This window comes from Athene cunicularia (assembly GCF_003259725.1).
Source record: "Athene cunicularia isolate RWA chromosome 9 unlocalized genomic scaffold, athCun1 chr9_part1, whole genome shotgun sequence".
Lineage (NCBI taxonomy): Eukaryota > Metazoa > Chordata > Aves > Strigiformes > Strigidae > Athene > Athene cunicularia.
The window spans coordinates 12047867-12066238 of NW_020799110.1; the positions used below are offsets into that span (position 1 = coordinate 12047867).

Sequence of the window (18372 nt, forward strand, 5' to 3'; positions counted from 1 at the left end):
CCGCGGTGCCCCCCCGAATACCCCACCTCCGGCCGCCCCCCTGCCGCCCCAGGCCCCCGGCGCCTTTTCTCCCCAAATCACCGCCCCTCTGGAGCCCCCGACCCTGCTCGTCCGCTCCCTCCTCCCCAGCCACAAGCCCCCCGGCGCGGCGGTGGGAGGTCCCGGCTGTGCACCGCCCTCACCGCAGGTCTGACCCCCGTGCCGGAGGGATAAGCCCCCCCAGCAGTCCCGGTACCAAAGCTCCTCACCCTGGAGCGGCTTCCCGCCCCGTCGGGTAAGAAACGCCTGCAGAGACCAGGGAGCTGGAAAGGATCCCTTCAAGGGCGGATTTGCCCCCGGCTCCAGCAGGGAGTGGGGCATGCTGAGCTGCTCCCGGGGGTCCCTTCTGCCTCTCTGGTCCATGTGGGGCTCTCTGGCACTGGTCCTTGCCCAGACCCTGCTCCCATCCACCGGCCGTCGGGGCAGCTCCGCTGGCAGCCGGCAGCCTCCCGGGATTGTGCCCCGGCTCTGCTAAAGCTCTGCAGCTTGGGGAGCAGTGAAAAGTCTGTGCCTCGACCGGGGCGTGCAGGTCCCTGGCTGAGCCTGCAGGGACCCCCGTCTCCATCCCAGGGTCAGTGGACCTGCTGGCCCGATCGGGGATGAGCCTGCTCCAGTAGGAAGGTCGGTGTCCCCCACTTGTCCAGCCTGTCCCCGTGAGCTGGCAGGTGCCCACACTGAGTAAAGCTGCTGCAAGCCCCTGTCACCCCAAAGGATGGGCCTCTTCAGCTATCTCCCACCTGGCAGGAGCAGAGCAGGATGTGCAAGGAACGGGCTCTGCTACCACCCAGAATAGGGGTCTCAGGGTCCCTCTCGCATCTCAGTTTCCAGCTGAAGAAAGTCAAAGGCTTGTGGAGACAAGGACCCAAATGTCTCCAGAAATCTCCAAGAGGACATTTTATTTCATATCAAATTAATGTGCCTCCCCACACTTCAACCCTGGTGCTACTGGCTGGGTTTGTTGAGGCTGACCTGGGAGCATGGAGCATGAACCAAGGTGTTACTGCTCTGCTTTACAGTCCAGCAAGAGGAATTACTTGGTCACTGGTTCCAGACCAGGCAGACCTCTGGGCTGAACTGGGACTGCCCTCCCTGTCTGGTGCCTCCCTTCCTTTGTGCAGACCTCTGCAACCATATATCGCCTCCATCCTCTGCATCCTCCCCAAATCATGGTGCGCATGAATGACACCCATGAAGGACAAAGCCTTCATTTGTAGCCCAGGACACCCCCTGGGTTGGGTTGACCTGTGCTGCTTTTACAGCCGGCTTTTCCCCAGCTGCCTGACCTGAACAAAGCCAAGCCCCGCACTCCTGGGACCCTGTCTGTCTTCTAGCACTGGCGTTGCTCTGGGGTAACTGGTAGAGAGGATTCAGTCCCTGCTCTGGTTGAGACACTTTCCCTTGTTTTGGACACAGGACACAGCCTCCTGCCAAGGCCAACAGGAGGGATATGGACCCAAAAAGAGCAGATTGCCTCCAAGGGTCATGAGTCCCAGATATTCTCTCTTCATCATGTCCCTCTGCTAGCAGCTGAACCAACATCTCTTTCCTCCTGCAGTCAGAAAAGCAGAGCTGGTCCTGGGCATGGCAAACACCAGGGCATCAAACCTATCCTGTCCCTCTTGCCTGCCTTCAAGAGAGATTTCCTAAGGATGGTTTCTCCCAGTAACAGTAATTTCCCTGCTTGTCCCAGCTGTGCCAGTAGCAGGAAGCTGGGCTCTCCCAGTTTACTTGCACTGGAATAGACTTCTTTTGTAGCCCCCAAGCTCTCACCCTTGGCACAGCAAAACCCAGCTGCACCATGCTGCAGTGCCCAGCCCCAACCAACCTTGCAAAGGACCCCAACTCCCCAGCAGCTTGTCCCAGCTCCCACAGCCCAGGACAGAGCAGCCTGCTTGGGTGCCGCACCAGGGAGGAGAAGAGATGGAAATGGGAGGCAGCACTGGGTTATTTTGGATTCCCCATTGGATATTGAAAGCTGTTATCTATCGTCCAGTGCCACTTCACACAACAGACAAGTGTCCAGCCCGGCACTATTTTGCCATTCAGCTTCCCAAAGGGAAGGGGAGACTGGGAACCCCCATCACTCCTGAGTGGGGAGGAGTGGCAACCAGCTCCTTGAGATTCCACAGTTACGGATCAGCACTGATGTGCTGCAGGGTTCAGTTCAGCACCTGTATTTCCCAGGGTATAGCAGTGGGATGGAGTGCAGCCTTGGACCGCTGCATGGGATGGAAAGCTGTGCTACATTTCAGCACTGTTAGGTCCCATCTGTACACCAATGTGGAAATGGGAGATGTAGGACTTGCTACAGTGCAGGAACAACCTCCTTGATGAGTTCCCCATATTTCTTGTTTCCTGTCAACTTTGTGTGGGGCCAGCAGGACTCAGACACATTTAACAGGATTTTGCAGAGGTGCAGAGCTCAGTCTGAGATGAATGGGCTCTGGGTGAGCCAACAGGACTGTTTTTAGGAAGCTGGTATGGTCATGCTGGCATAAAATGGGGGAAGATATCAGACTCGAGTCCTTAAGGGGGTTTGGGAGGCTATTCTTGATGTCCTGCCCAAACCCAGACTGCTAAGTACCCCACTCTTCTCCAGCTACCTGCGGCCCCTCTGTGTATGATTCCAGCCCTACTAAAGACTTTCAGCCCAGAGCTGTTCCTTGCTAGCCCCTGTCTTCACCCACCCTTTGTTTTTCATTTTAATATCTATCCAAGGGGATGTGCAGGGCATCCTGCTGCAGAACAATAGTGCCCAGCAGGGCTGCGGGCTAGGAGAAGTGGTGCTGCAGTTTGATGTGTGAAAGTCTGTGAACAGTCTAGTTCCAGGCCAGGCCAGACGCTCAGCCACCTCAGGGATCCCTGGTCTTGACGGTCACTCTGGCTACTGTGGCTCTTCCAGACACATGGGGACAAAGTTTGGAAGACCAGGTTGGCTCTGACTCCATCCCTCAGTGCTGGAGCTGAGTGGCTGTCCCCCTTCTCCCAGCTCTGTCTGGGGGGAGGCTGGAGGAATTATACCAGTGTCCTCTAGCAACAGAAAAAAAATATTACTGCAGGCAAATAGCTTGGATTTGACCCACTGAATTTCAGATGCTTACTCAAGGAAGGGTGTGCTCATTTTCTGGTCCTGCGCCCCATCAGGAGATGACTTGGCTCCTGAGCCAGAGCAGCCTCAGGAAGGCTCTGATATCCACTTCGGCTATTTTTCCCCTCTTGGGATTCAAGCTGAGGTTGTGAGGCTGGTGGAGGCAGGACCAGAGCCAGGGCTTTGATGGGAACGTTCCCCTAGAAGCATCTCAGCCTGTTTAAAGGAGAGAAACTGAGTTCCCATCAGGTCTGAGCCTTGCTGATGGATAAAGTGTTGAATGTGCCAGAATTCTTTGTCATCTCAGGTAGTATTTGGGAGAATGACTCGGATGTTCTCCATCTGAAAAGTATTGACAGTTAATTTCAAGGAGAATCTAAAGGAAAAAAATACCATTTAAATGAAGATGAAAACATGTGTTTTGGTTCAGAAAACCCTCTTGTTCTGACCTGAAGGAACCAGCAATGAGGAAGTAGAGAAAGGGCGTCCATCTTCTCCATACATCTTCGGACTGTCTCTTGCTGAGTACTGCTGGGGAGGGGGTAAGGGCAGATCTCCAGATGTCCTCACGACTCTGGCACAGGCATGGAGCAGCGAATAAGTTGCAGATTGATTTAGCAGTTGCCCCTCCCCCAGCCCCTCTATGGGATCAGTGTGCTCTGAATTTTTTTACAGTCATTCCACAGCCAGATAAATCCATCATCCACTCGGCTGCGGCAAAGGCGATTCTGTTCCTTTCTTTCTGACGCAGCGCTGCGGGGCATGTGTCTTTGCAGACGATTGAATTGCATTGAATGCCTGTGACTGCTTCCTTACCCCCACATTTCCAGCTCACTCCACAGATCCAGAGCAGGCCAGCAATGCCCAGAACTGCTGCACAGGCTGCACGCTCAGTGCTGTGCCAGCAAAGCGTGCCCTCTGCTGTCACCACGGCCATAAGCCTGGCTCTGTTCACACCTCACCTCCCTGCTCATCACCTACAAAATGCTCTCCAGACCCTCTCAGCTCCGCTTTCACGAACAGGACAATTTTATCATGTATCACTACCTTGCCAGCAGGGAAATGCTCTTTTTCTTATATTCTAGCACTCAACCCAGTAGGGCCAAGCTGTGATCTGGGAGCCATGGCCATGGAATTCCTCAGTCTGGCTCTGGACATGTAGCTGGTGTGGGGCAGTGAGGAAGCTACCACAGCCCCACAGCTCTTGCAGCTTGGCAAAAACCTAGCAGAGCAGGTTTCTGCTTGGGGAGGGGTGATTCTGCCCTGGGAAATACCGAAGAGCAGTTGGTCATGCCTGAGTGATAATGGCAAACAAGAGCTCAATCAGGGAAGAAACTCCTGCCCAGTGATACCATGTGTCCCTCCAGCAGGCGGTGGTGAGCCGGGGTGTCAGGATTGTACATGGTCTTGCAACAGCCCTGAGAGGTTTCCGGATAAAATGCTGTTTCTATAGTAAAACTTGGGCACAAATCCACAAGAACTGGATTCTTCATTAATTACAGAATTCTGAGATTTCTGCTCCAGGTAGCAAAGTTGGAGAGGAGCCAGGCTGTGGACGTTCACAGAAGAGGGATCCTGCTACGTAATTTTTGTGATGTTTCTAAGAGCCCAAGCTGTGTTCGGGATTTCTGGTGCTGTTAACCCAAGATTCACTCCTAGTCTCAGCCTCCTAGGATGCTGCCATGGAATCTGTAGGGCTGAAATCAGCCCCCTTGAAGTCAGACGAGGGAAATGTGCAGAAACAAAGGTGAACAGGGTGAGCTAAGCACAGTACCGGGGTATTTACCTGGACTACTGCGGTGACTATCAGGAGCCAGGGACGGGGCTGTGTTAGGGACTGTACAGATGCTGGTCCATGCTGTAAGGAGCCTCTGGCATAAGGCAAGAGATGATGGATACAGGTGGGTGAGCACATGGAATCATGAAATAATACAGGGCTCTGCTCTCTTGCTCTCTATAACTCTCCAGCTCCACAGCAAGAGCTTGGGCCTCCCTCCCCTCTATCTGTGACACTGGGCCCCTCTCTGAGAGACCAGACCAGGAGGCTCCAGGTGGCCATGGGCACATGTGTCCAACCCCACAGACAGGCAGTGTGCACCCCAGCGACACAGGATCCTGCCATGGGATTACAAAGGCTCTCTCAGGCCTCTCTCGGGCAGCTCAGGGTCATTGCCCGCAGCAGATCCACACCGGGGTGGGGGGAATGGGCTGGCCCTGGGGATAAGCTACAGGCAAGCACCTGCCTTCTGCCTGCAAACCTTCCCCCGGTTGCGAGATTTTCCTCGACAGCAGCAGATGTCCCAGCTCAGGCTGCAATTTTTTTTTTTTTTTTTTTTTTTTTTTTTGGACCGATATCGTCATTCCGGAGACTCCTTGCTTTAAACTCCGTCTTCGCCTGCCCTCTGGTGGAGACCCGGCAGAATACAGCGGGCCGGGCGGGGCGATGAGGGACCGGGGATGCTGCGGGCGGGGGGCGGCGGGATGTGCGGGGCAGGGGCCGGCAACGCTGCCAGAAGAAAGCGAGCGCCGACCGTGTCCTTGAGCCCAGCTCTACGCCGATCAAACATTCACAATTCTGGAAGTCACCGCTCCTGTGCCTGCATTTGCACACTGTAGTGGTGGGTTTGCTCAGCACAGGTTTCTCAGCACCAGTATCAGGCCCGAGGACAAAAGGTTAAACTGGTGAGGGCAGCAAGTGCAGCACAGCGGTTCGCAGCATCGCTGTGGGCTCCCCTAGAGCCCTGCTCAGCCCCACAAAACCTGAACCCCCATTTCTTTGCTGGGCCTCCCCGAAGTAAGAGGGGGAAGGAGCTAGCAGTGTGGAGAGGTTTGGGTTTTGGTGTTTGTTTTTTTTGTTTGTTTGTTTTGTTTTTTTTTTTTTTCCTCAGTGCAGAAGAAATCTGAAGAAAAGGAAAACTCAACCACATCCCCACCTTTTGGGCAGGTCTTTATGTGGCAGGAGGAGATGGGTACCAAAAGAGCTGCTCAAAGACGTTCCAGGAAGCTTCCTGGAAACTAGCCAGTTTATCAGTTTGGTGGTGACCTCTCTTCTGAGGCTCAGCAAGAGTCAGACTCTGTATTTGGAGCCGGGTTTTCAAAAGGCAAATTACTCAGTGGGACCAACATGGGCATGCCTGACCAGTTCAGTGTTTGTGGGCTCCACAGCCATAAACCACGTGTAGGGCAGCCCCGTGTGTGACTGCTCCCTCGCCTCTGCAAACACCAGCCGTGCTGAGCAAAGCTTGTTGGCACTGCCTGGCCGTGCCAGATGCCTGCAGACCTCTGGCCCGTAGATAGTAAGGGAGAGATTGCTATTGCTTCAGCTGAACTGTCTGGAAAAGCTGTGACATCATTGTTTAAAAAAAAAAAACCCAAACAACTGTCAGGAGGAAGAAACGCAGCCGCGATCCAGGAAAATACAGTATTTATTTTGCAAATGGAGCTGAGCAAGTCAATGGGAAATAGAGGTCGTGGCTATGCAGCCTGCTTGTCTGGGGCAAGTGGAACTGTCAGCCCAGCCCAGCCACTTCCACAAGTGACAACTGCAGTAATTAGAGAGGTAGTGAACTAAAAGACAGGCAGCTCCTGACAGAGAGGGGAGAAACCTAAGTACGTATGTCAAATGAGGATAGCATATGTGTCAAAACCCCATTGTGTGGACAAGCAGTGCTACCAAACGTCAAAAACATACTGGGGAGAATTGAAGAGAGGAAGCAAGTGAGGGAGCAAGGTGGTATTTGCTCTTCCCAATGCTTAGGCAATGCCCAATTTGTTGCCATTTTTTCTCCCACCCTGTACCTAACATGAATCAACTGGTGAGGGCTTGTGCTGGGCTCAGTCCTGCTGAGCAGTCAGTGGGGTGCACCCAGCCTGCGGGCTGAGAAATAGGCTCCCGCCCTGGGAGACTGCATGAAAAGAGAGGTTTTTGCAGCCCAGAGGACCTCACCCCACAAAAAGCCTGCCCTGCAGGCTGCCAGGCAGCCATCCTGCCCAGCCAAATCAAACAGCAGGAGGAAGGAGAGGCTGGTTCCAGCTCAGCCCTCAGCCCTTGCTTTTTGGGGGGCTTCTTCACGTGCCAGCAGATCTGGAGTGCTGGGAGACAAACCGGAGGAGTTGGGAGTCCTGAAAAGCAGTGCTGCAAATTGGCTCCCCCGACTTGGCATTTCCCTCCCATGCAGGGCTGCCTCGGTTGTCTCATGTACACCTCTGTCCCCAGGTGTCTTGAAAAGCTCATCCTCCTCTTCATCTCCAGCTCCTCTTTACTGCAGTCCCATCTGACCCTGCAAGCAGCCAGGCTATCTGCTTCCAGATGGTGTTTCCAAGACCCCCACAGTGAATCCCCCCCCCCCCAAGCCCTGAACCAGAATTATCCATGAATTGACTAATGTAAAAATGAAACAAGCCCTGGGTGGCTCAGACCCCACCCTAGGCCGTGATGAGCAGTGGTCCAGCCCCATACCAGTGCTGGTTGCAGCCGGTCCTGCCTGTGTAATTCAAAGCAGCTTTTTACATGAGGCTCTTCGGTTTTCTGCAACTAGTGAGCCCTCAGCAGCAAAGAGCTGCTGTGTTGCTTGCACAGAGCACAGGGCACCTGCATGCATCCCAGGCATCCCCACTTCCCAGGGGCCTGGTCACCCCGTGGCTTCACCCCCCTGCTCCATACAGCCACCCAAATGGACCACAGCATCTCCTCTGCTTACTGGGGGAGAGCAGGGGGACTCCCTCAAGCTGGGCTTTCTCAGTTCTGGCCCACAGCCAGCGTGCAGTGGCTGGAAGCCCAGAGATGCTATCGGCCAGTGAGTTCCTGGAGGGGGTTACAGACCCTGGTCCACTGACACATTGCACAAGACAGCAGAACCAGCAGCCCCCTGTCACCCCAAGCGTTGGAAAGTGAGAGGAGCAGCAGGCAGCCTTCTTCCCTGAACAATTCTGGCAATTGCATCGGTTTCCAGGAAATATAAATAGCTACCCGGCCATCTGGAAGCAGCCCTGGGCTGGTCAGTAAAAGGTCTCTCCCAGGCTCTGCTCTATTTCTGCTGGCTGCTCAGTACAAATGCAGAAAGTGTGAAGGAGATGGCACAGCGGGACCGTCCCCACCAGGCTGCAGAGCAGCGTGTTCAGGCCTTGCTCTGACCTCATGTCAGTGACCATCTTCACTTGATCCTGAAAAAGGCTGCACCAAGCCAAGATGCTCAGCCCCTTCCTGGGGCACCCACTGGCCTCCAAGGTGCTTCAGGAGAAGGACAGGCAAGAACAGACCCTTCACTCCATCATACGTCACTTTTCTTCATTTTATTCTTTTATTTGTACAGCTATATTTTACAGAACGCATTAATGCAGTTTAGACACAGCCCAAACCCTGTCTCCCGAGATTGTTTATAACACAAGCATGTAAAATAAGACCAAAAAAAAAAACCAAAAACAAAAAAATAAAACATTCCCCGATAGAGAGTTCCGTCAAAACTCCTTTTGCAACATCAGGCTGTACCTTGAAGAAACTGAGCTCAATATAGTCCATACATTGAAAACTTCCATTGAAAAGAAAGGCACCGTGCGAAACCACATTTTACATATATACAGACTGAGAACTAGAACAAAAAAAAAATTACACTTTATTATTATTTTAAATTCCTTCTGCAGCTTTGTTGGTTTAATACACACTTTTTTGTAAATTGTAAACCTTCACTTGCAAAAAAATACAAATACACTGATGCATTTAGACAAAATATTTTCTTACTTGTACAGATGCAATACTTTAAAATATCTCCTTAAGTGCTCTATCATAATAAAGATTCTCAGAGTGGCTTCTGCCTGCAGAGTCCAACTGAGCCTTTAATGCATTTTATATATTTTTAATATAGCTTTTTTAAAGGTCTATATATATTTATTTTATATATATATTTATATATTTATATCTATATATATTTACAACTCTGCCATAGATTCCTTCACCTTTGGTTAAAAAAGTTAAAGCCCTCTCTTTAATAGCATACTTTCTCTTTAAAAGAACACACATTTTGCATACAAAAGAAAAAATCTGTTCCCATAAATCTACATTACATTCCTCATCTTCAAACGGCAAAGGCTGTGAAGGTTAGACTCCAGAGTTTATCAACACTCCACTGCACAGACATTTAAAATGACTATTTTTACTTTTTTACGTTTTATATACAGTAAGATCTGAATAATTTTATTTTTCTTTTTGTTTCACATAACTGGGAAAAATAAAACCCGTGTATTTGTAATTTTTTTTTTTAATTTCTAATGTTTTTCCACTTATCTGCACTATGGGTTTAGAGGCACTCCATCATATGATGAAATTTTTTTTTTTTTTTTTCTTCTTCCTTTTTATTTTAAAGTGTTGCAAGTATCCTTTGGACAGCTTCGCCCCCCCACCCCAAGATGACCTCCTCCTGGGAAATCCTGTGCCTTCAGCAGGCCTTGGGGAGCTCCGGAGGCACCTCGCTCGCAGAGATGCGGTACTGCACCTTGGTGTTGGTGATGGCCCCGTGCTTCTGCCGGAGGTGAAGCCGCAGCTGGCTTTTGTGGCGGAAATGCAGGTTGCACTTCTCACACTGTGGGGTGAGAGGCAAAGGCAGAGGGTGTGAAACGTGGTGGCAGGGATGGTAGGGGACAAGTCCTCCCCTTCAAGGTGGGGGTCCCACAGCAAACGCCTGTTCTGTCCCCTACCCCAGGGTGCTACTCCCGTTATACCGGTGGATGAGGGAAAACTGGGGACATGATGGGAAAAGCACCACCCGGGGGCACCCCATCCCAGGCCTTCAGCAGCACATTTCAGTTTATGGGATGCACGAAGGCCGAGGTCCCTTAGGAGAGGATCCTGGCTCTGGTGGATGTAGTGCCAAGCTCCTTATCTAGACGCTCAGACCAGCTACAGGGCTATTTCAGGAGCTGCTTTTGACCCCTGCCGAGCTGGATGGCTCCAGAGGGATGTTTGGATGATAACCCCTGCTCCGATTCCATCTCTAGCAGATAGGGAAAGCCAGAAAAGCCTCAGCAAAGAGCTGGAAGCACCCAGGGCTGCAAGAAAGGCAGGGCAGGCTGCTTGCTTGGCATGGGTGCCACCAGCACAGGGGACCCCAGGCCAGGCTGTCTGCTCCTCTCCCCCATCCCCACACACAGCGGGTGGCTGTAATTTAAGCCACAGCTATTTGGAGAAGCGTGACCTTCTTCCAGATGGGGTGGAAGAAAAAAGAGCAGCTAACATGTACCCAGCCTGGGCTGCACGTCAGTGTTTCCAATGCAGCCGTTTATGACAAAATACCATGTCGGCATTGGCTAATGCACGAGAGGGAGACGGGGTACAAGGAGCAGGGATGTGACCTTGGCACGGGGCCTCATGAGGCTGCTGAAGGGCATTGGGGTGCTGCCAGCAGCTCACACTATCACCCAGGTGTCTTCCCAGCCCCCCAGGTTTGGCAGCATATTCCCCCAGACCTGGCTGAGAGACATTCCTAACCACACCCCCCCAAAAAAAGCGCAGGGTCACTCACATGATACGGTTTCTCTCCTGTGTGGATTCGAAGGTGACTTTTGAGGGTCTGCAGGTGCCGGAAGCGTGTGCCACAGATCTCGCAGGGGTACGGCTTCTCCCCAGTGTGAATGAGCACATGAGCACGGAGGTGGGCCACCTAGAGAGAGCAGGATTGGGTGAGGACAGCCCCAGGGATGAGGGCACCCCACTGGAAGCAAGGGCATCCCACCATAAGCAGGGTTCTGCCCAGCTGCCTTTTTTAGGTCTAAGTGGGGCCTGAAAATAGTGGCCCTGACTCCCAGCTAAAACCCATGTGTCCGAGGTCTGATAGCTTCAACACTTAGAGCAAAAGGAGGAGAGGAGCTAAAACCAGCAATCAGGCTTCCTACCAAGCCAAGCTGGCCCACACAGACCTTAGGGCCCCTATTTTTCCCACACCACCACAGGAAGAGCTGCCCAAGGCAGCGAGTATGACCCGTCAGCCTCCTCCCTGCCATGAGGCATCTCTGATCCAGCCATGTCCCACCTCCCCAGGCACTGCAGGTCCCAGAGGCCACATGCACCTGGACAAATCTGGCCCCGCAGGTCTCGCACTTGTAGGGTTTCTCTCCGGAGTGGATGCGTGTGTGGGTTTTCAGGTTGGCTGGCCGGTTGAACTGTGCCCCGCAGATGTTGCAGCGGTACGGCTTTTCTCCTGCAGAGCCCAAAAGAAAGGGTGAGGGATTAAGTACAGGCATCTCAGCCTCCATGATCCATGACGCTCCCCAAAGCCAAGTCCCTTCAGGTGCCAGACCCCATGCCATGAAGCACTAGCCCTGACTCCTGTCCCTTTTGGAGGTGGCTGTGGACAAGCAGCATCAGCCAGGACAGCTCAGGATGTCCCCACAGCAGGATGAGCTCAGGAGGTACCTGGGCACCAGGTACTTTTTCTTTTTTGGGTTGGGAGTGCAGCCTTCAGGGCAAGAGAGAAAGTCAGGTAGCTGTGCCAGTGAGGATTAACAGCATTGTTCCTCCCGGCCCCGTGACAGTGGCTGGTGCCTGTGTCTCCCTACAGCCATCAGTAAGACTTGCAGGGCCACCTGCCTCCCTTTGAGCTCCTCATGGTCCCCAGAACATCCTGCCTTGGTTGTTTGTCACCTTTTAGAGGAGCAAAAAGAGCTGATAGAGCAGAAAGCCAAGGCATGCGCAGTGACCCAGCTCCCAAGTCATTATTTGGTTACAGTCACCGCTGCTGTCCCCCAGAGATGGGGGAAGCTGCAAAGAGGTTTTAACTACTTTCTTTAGGATGGTTGAAGATTGGCTCGATATGGAGCAGGAAACATCCATTGTCTATCCCTTCTTGCCTTTCTCTTTTGTTTCCAGGCTTCGACCCCACACATCCTCAAACTCTGCCCTGACATTTGTGTCATCTCATTCACCTGTGCAACTCTCCTGGAGCTCAGGTGAGGCTGAGGGAATTTATGTCTAATTCAGTGCGGGAACACTGAGTCGTCAGCATGGACTTCCCTTCCCCAGCTAGTGAACTGGCTGTTGACATGTTAAGCATTAATAAAAGCATGAAAAAAAAAAAGTCCCCAGGTTTGTCAGCAAATGACTAAACCCTTAATATCCCCTTCCTTTCTCAGCTTTCATTGTGCTGATTCACAGAGCCCATCCATTCACAGATTTTCCCATCAGCAGAGTTTCTGCCAGGCTAGATATGATCTCGATTTCTAGGATGTAGGAAAAAAAATAATCCCAGACACCTCCTTAAATGTTCTTTTGATTTTTAACTTTTGTTAAGTCTACCACAACGTAACCTGGAGGCCACACACCTGATTCCAGCCATGCATTTTGCAAGATGCCATTAGCAACAGTAGCGTCCAGTGCTTTACAGCAAAGGAGCTTGAGCTCCATCCCTGCTGTGAGGCCGGGCAGCAGCTCCCCGGTTCCCAGGTTTGGTGCTCTGCCCAAGGGCTACCTGGCAGTGCCAGGCAAAGCACCTTGCTCTTCCCATCAGGGACAGTTTGTGACATAGAGCAGGGGATGCCGGACCTGGGATAAACCCAGCCATAAACACCTGCATGCCCAGTAACCCGCAGCCTCCCCAGTAAGTTGTCCCCGTGGCCAACGCTGTACCTGTGTGGACAGTTTTGTGGCTGGCAAGGTTCCCCTTGTAGCGGAAGGAAGCCTGGCAACGGTCACACTTGTAGGGCTTGTCACTGTGGACTTGCAGAGAGTGTCTCTTGAGAGAGGCCTCCTCAGAGAACCGGCAGTCACACTCGTTGCAGAAGAAGGCTCCATTCTCTGGGAGGGCAGAGGAGAGAAATGAGATGGGCAATGCATGGGCCGGCTTCTTGATGTGCTTAGGATGGCGGAGAGGGGCAGCCAGGGCAAGTGTTGGAAGAAACTGAATGCAGATGATGTTTGTGGGCAGCAGTGCTTGCACCGTGCCATTACTTCCTGACCCCCTTGTGCACGCAGCAGCAACATACACGGTTTGAGAAAGCAAAGTCATCGCAAGCCATCTCTCTTTCATTGTGACACAAGCTGCTTCCAAGAAGCCAGCATCTCACCTGGACATTTTTCAGAGAGGTCCACAAAGGCACCCAAGTTATCAGGCATCCTCCAAAGGCTGGATGCTCAGCTCTGGGGCAACCCCAGCACCTTTAGAGGTCTTAAACATTTGCATGTACAGATGCTTCCTTAAGCAGGGGAAGACCATCACTGTCTGAAGCACAAAGCAGGTGCCCCCAGTAGGAGGGTGCCCAACTCTAAAGTGCTGTATGTACCTTTGAGCACCACCACAGTGGGGTCCCCTCTGTGGATCTCTGCCCACACCATGGGTGACAATTTTGCATTCCCACTCCCTGAGCTACAGGCAGATGGGTGCACAGATACATGTTTCTTGGCTTGTGGAGTTTTGCAACAAGATTGCAAGCCTCATTATCTGCATTTCTCCAGATGTACATATTGGGCTCCCTGATAACAAAGATATCATGACGGACGCATGAGCCACACCATCTTGCCCAATACCCATTAGGGTCATTAAATCTGCCAAGCTTGTTCTCCTGTGGTTCTGGTGGGGTGGGGTGCACTTTGTTTCCTGTCCTTAGCTGCCAAGTTTGCAGCAGGTGACTAACTCAAGGTATCTGGATGGTGTTGGGGAAGGGGAGGAAGGAAGCAATTCCTGCAAGCATATGTCCCTCAAATGCATGCACACAGCTGCTCAGCCAGTTAAGAGGGGACTGTAAAGAACCTTGTGATCCACCAGCATCAGGGAGAGGCCTGACTGCCCGTTTGGACACAGGGCACTGTGTGGACCAGACAGCCTTGCCTGATGGTTGAAAAAGGAGAGCAGGGATGCAAGACTCACCGCAGCTGGAGTCAGAGTATTCAGACTGGGTTTCCCCAATCTCCTCTCCAAAGTTTGAGCCAGGGGTGTGAAGGCACATCTCTGCATGTTGTGGGGACTGGCAGCCACAGGAGCTGCACTTCGACGAATGCATGTACAGTGGGGACTGCCCTTCGCTGCTCCGGGGGGACCCATCCCGGGACCTGTGGAAGGACAGCAACACACGTAGCTGTGAGAAGGCTCTGGCTGCGCTTGAGCTACTGGGGCCTTGTTTGCACCCTTCCAGACATGAGGGACAGCCATGTTCTATGGGGATGCTTTTGTGGTGAGATGCACAGCACAGCCCTGACCAACAGGTCCTTGAGCCTCAATCCTTCAGGTGCCCATCACCAAATGACCTCAAAGCTCTCTAGGAACAGCCAAGTCTAGAGGATGGCATACTGTTCCCTGGTAGTTTGGCTCTTCCAACACTTACAGCCAAACAAAAGCTTGAGGCACAGGCAGTCTGGTGAAAACCAGGCTGGGAAAATCCAGGCTCCAGAAACATTTCAGAGCCAAAGTGAGCCAGGGATTCCTGACCCAATGTTCCCAATTGCATCACCAGTTCAGGCTAGCACCGCTATGGTGGGGACTGGCAGTGATCCACCAAATGCAGAGGCTTCCACCTGATCATGGCTGGACTTCCCAGTCCAGTGCTACAGATATTTCACACACTTCCAAACCCTCACCAACAATGCAGGTAGTCCTGTCTCTCATGGGGATGGGGGGGGGTGCGTAGGGTGGGGAAATCTTACCTGTTAACGATATTGTTGAGTCTGCTTGCTTGTGGGATAGTAGAGTCTTCTCCATTCACACTCATCTTGGTGGGGGATTGCACGCTGAGATGCTCTGGCTCCATGGACTGCTGGCAAGTGGACATGGGCATGTAGGTGCGAGGAGAGAGGGTTCCCATCTCATTCTGGTCAGCACTGTCTTGCTTGGTGTTCTGATTGAGAGAGTTGAGGACTATGAACTTGTACTTCTTCCAGTTGCAGGCTTTGGGGTCTGTGGGGCTCTTGGTGAAGAGGGAGCTGGAGTTCTGGCTGATACGGGCATTCTTGCTGCTGCTGGACTCGGTTGGCGAGTTGGGTTGACAGTCTGACTTCTGGGGGCTCTGAGGGCTGATGAGTCCCTTGCGGTCCAGGAGGGTGTTGGTGGGCTCAAAGTGCTGGCTGATCTCATCCTCTGAAGAGGTCCGTTCCTCCTCTTTGGCCACTTTGTCACAAGAGAAATAGGCATTGTTCCGGATTGAAGGGACGACAGGTTTGGGGCCAGAGGCTACGCTGTAGTGCATGTCACTCCTGGCTTCTTCAGCAGCACCTTCTTTTGGAGCATAGATGGTAGCATGGCACATGTTGGCCGAGATGTCGGTAATGGTTCTCATGTACTCAGTGGGGATTGTCCTGGAGCTGTCACACGGCAGGATCCTCTCCTTGGGGAAGGCACCTGCCCTCGAGAGTTCAGAGAGAGGCATCCTCATCTCCCGCAACTCATCATCCACAAGGAAGCTATTTAGAGGGAGAGGGCTGTATCCATGATATGAAATGGGAGATCCAGACAAACTATTGATCAAACCAGGTGCAAAGGCCCTCCCATTGCAGAGGGACCCATTTTGGAGAGGCATGCCGTTCTCAGAGACATCTCTGCTCCGATACGCCATCACCTCTGGGTGGCTCAGCATCCGTCCAGCCAAAAACTCTTCCCTTGGGCTCTTCACAGCAGACACCATCTCTGCTTCACTGGAACGAAGCAAAAAGTAGGGAGACACAGTCATTTTCAGCCCACAAGGATAAGTCTGCAGATACTTCGTCAGTTCTCCCCTCTCCCACCCAAACACACCATCCCAGGCTCTCCAGTGTTCACTCATGGCGCTCACCTAGACTTGACAAACCTTCGGCAGGTATCAACCACGTGCTCCATCTGCAGGTACAGTGCTGTGGCCATCACAGCCATGATATTGTTCTCCCTCAAGTTCAGGCGGGATGTATACATGAAGTCCAGGAGGATGCAAAACCCCTCAGGGTTAATTTCGGGATCCAGGTTGATGACATTCAAGTTGCACTTGAGCTGGTCAGTGAAGATGCTGTAGAAGAGGCCACTGCAGAGAGGAGACAGGAGAAAGATGAGCATTATGACAATTCAGCAGAAGAAAGGAGAATTTGTCTGAAATCCCTTAGCACAGAGGGGTTCATGAACGGAAAGGGAGGAGGAGGCAATTAGAGAATTCCCTGAGCTTCACCCTTATTATCAAGCTTGGTTTCTCAGCTTAGTAAGCGTCTTCAGCACTGCACTTTTCGCAACTGGAACAGCCTGCTTTTAGATCTCACCTGCTCAACAACTCCCCACTGCCTCCATTTAGAAATTCCCCCCCTTTTTTTGTGTGTGTTGCTGTTCTTACCACCACCCCCTTCCCACTGTGACTCATTTCTTTCAGAAGCCTCTTGGGGCATCCATGCTCACTCTTTAACCAGGAAAAAAAAATAAAAAAAGGAAAAAAAAAGGAAATGTTGGCAAAACAGTTTTCAGATGTCTTAATAGTCAAACCTTGGCTTTTTCAAATCTTTATACCTTATCAGCAGGAGACCCTGGAAGGCATCTGCCATAATTCAACTAGGCAATGGTGGGATGTTAATTAGTATTCACTAGGAAGCAGTTCCAGCAATCCTAGGTGCTGGAAAGGGATTTCAGACCCCACCAGGCTTGCAAAAAAATCAACAAAGGTGGGTACAGCCAGTGGCCTGGAAGCCAGGGAGGAATACCTCTAAAAATAGCAGCAGCAGGGGACACCACAGTCACACAGGACTCGCTCACCCCCGCGAGCATCCAGCCCTCCCTCCCCTCTCCTGTCCTGTCCCTGCGGAGCATTTGTGCTCTGCCTTCAGGGATGTGTCTCTCGTCTGCTGTGCTGTTGTTTGTCTCCATGTGCTGTGTGTGGGCAGATGTGGGCACGCAAGGAGGAGGAAGGTGTGAGCATGCAAGGAGAAAGGTGTGAGCACTGCACTGGAGGCGAAAGGTCTCAGCTCTAATCCTATTACAGGTACAAATTTCTTAGCAGTCCCTTTCAAATCTGCTTCTCTGTCTCTGTTTCCCTGTCTGTAAACACCACAAGCCGTCCTGAGGCTGCAGCAGTGTTGCTGGTAGCCAAAAGCAGAGGGAGCACGGAAGAGAGGCAGTGAGGGGACCCTGCTCTCACCTGCAGGCCATCAGGACTGTTTTGTGGGCTCTGAACTGTTCTCGGTTCACGATGATGACAACATCAGTCAGGATATCCCGGCTTCGAAGGCGGTTGAGATTGAGGAGGACATCGCTCGCATGGCGGGTGAACTGGATGCAGCTGTCTGCTGGTGAGGCCATCTTGAGTCTGCTTGAAACAGAAGCAGGAGGAGGATGAGAATGAAAAAGTAGCCAGGCAAGTACCCTAAACCCAGTGAAGAGACAGCTGGTGCTCTGGGATGTGTTCAGACAGCCAGCTGCTGCTGGTAGGGACACCAGCAACTTGGTCCCAAGGCAAACAGCCCTGCACCATGCCAACCACCTGCCAGTCTGCTCAACGAGGTCTCTCGGCCAACAGCGAGACCTAGCATGTTTTCAGTCCCACCCAGAAAGTTGGCGGGCAAAGGCAACCAGACCCTCCTGAGGATTGGCTAACAACTGCTCTTTCTCCCTGCCTCGCCCATGGCAGCTCCACCCCAGCCCACTCCTCCCACCACCACTCAGGTTTATCTCCATGAAGCTCCCAACACAGCTTCCTAGCCTTCAGATCTTCCTCAGGAGCCATCCCCCTCACCCACCCGCCGTCTGGCTGTAAATCCAGCCATGGGAATCAAAATAAGCCTTAATGTCTCAACTAAAGCTGAAGGATTTCAACATCTGGAAAATCGAGCCCACAGTGGAGCACTAGCCCTCACCCACCAGCAAACTACCTTCCTGCTCCCAAGTGGTGGCTATGCTGGAGAAGACCTGTCCACAGTTTCCCAATGAATTGGTGATGGCAATGAGGAGTAGAACTCATCTAACCTGCTGGGCTGCTACCCACACTGCAGCCCAGTCTCTCCCAGTGAGCAAGCCTTAGGTTAGTCGAGGAACACAAAGCCTTCCCTCAACAGAAGAGCCACTGACCGATCTCAGAGGTGTTCTCCCAACTAGCACTCAGGAGAACCCACATCTCCCTGTGCCTGAAGTTTGGGCTGGAATCTGCATCTTCATCACCAAATTTCTCCATGATCAATCAACCCCCTCCCACAAGCCTGACTCCTCCTCCTTCCCCAGTGGCATATGAACGTACAGTATTTTCCACAGAGCAGCTGCTCTCCTGAAAACAAATTCCAGCTGGGTCTAATGAAACATTTCATTCAACATGGTAAAGGGAAGGGGGCG

At 52.3% G+C, this 18372-nt stretch overlaps 1 protein-coding gene across 2 annotated transcripts in view; it reads right to left on the reverse strand.

The window, feature by feature from the left end:
- Nucleotides 1-9345: 9345 nt before the first annotated feature.
- Nucleotides 9346-18372, reverse strand: part of BCL6 (B cell CLL/lymphoma 6) — a 9244-nt gene continuing 217 nt past the window's right edge. The window contains exons 2-9 of one of the 2 annotated variants that reach the window (XM_026854934.1): nt 17189-17356; nt 15872-16093; nt 14751-15734; nt 13978-14159; nt 12741-12908; nt 11186-11316; nt 10642-10779; nt 9346-9702 (exon numbers count right to left, since the gene is read on the reverse strand). In XM_026854934.1, coding sequence (XP_026710735.1) covers nt 9559-9702; nt 10642-10779; nt 11186-11316; nt 12741-12908; nt 13978-14159; nt 14751-15734; nt 15872-16093; nt 17189-17349 — 2130 coding nt within the window. In that variant the 5' untranslated portion in view covers nt 17350-17356 and the 3' untranslated portion in view covers nt 9346-9558. Of the gene's footprint in view, nt 9703-10641; nt 10780-11185; nt 11317-12740; nt 12909-13977; nt 14160-14750; nt 15735-15871; nt 16094-17188; nt 17361-18372 lie in introns of both variants that reach the window. The other variant, XM_026854935.1, reaches the window with a different exon arrangement.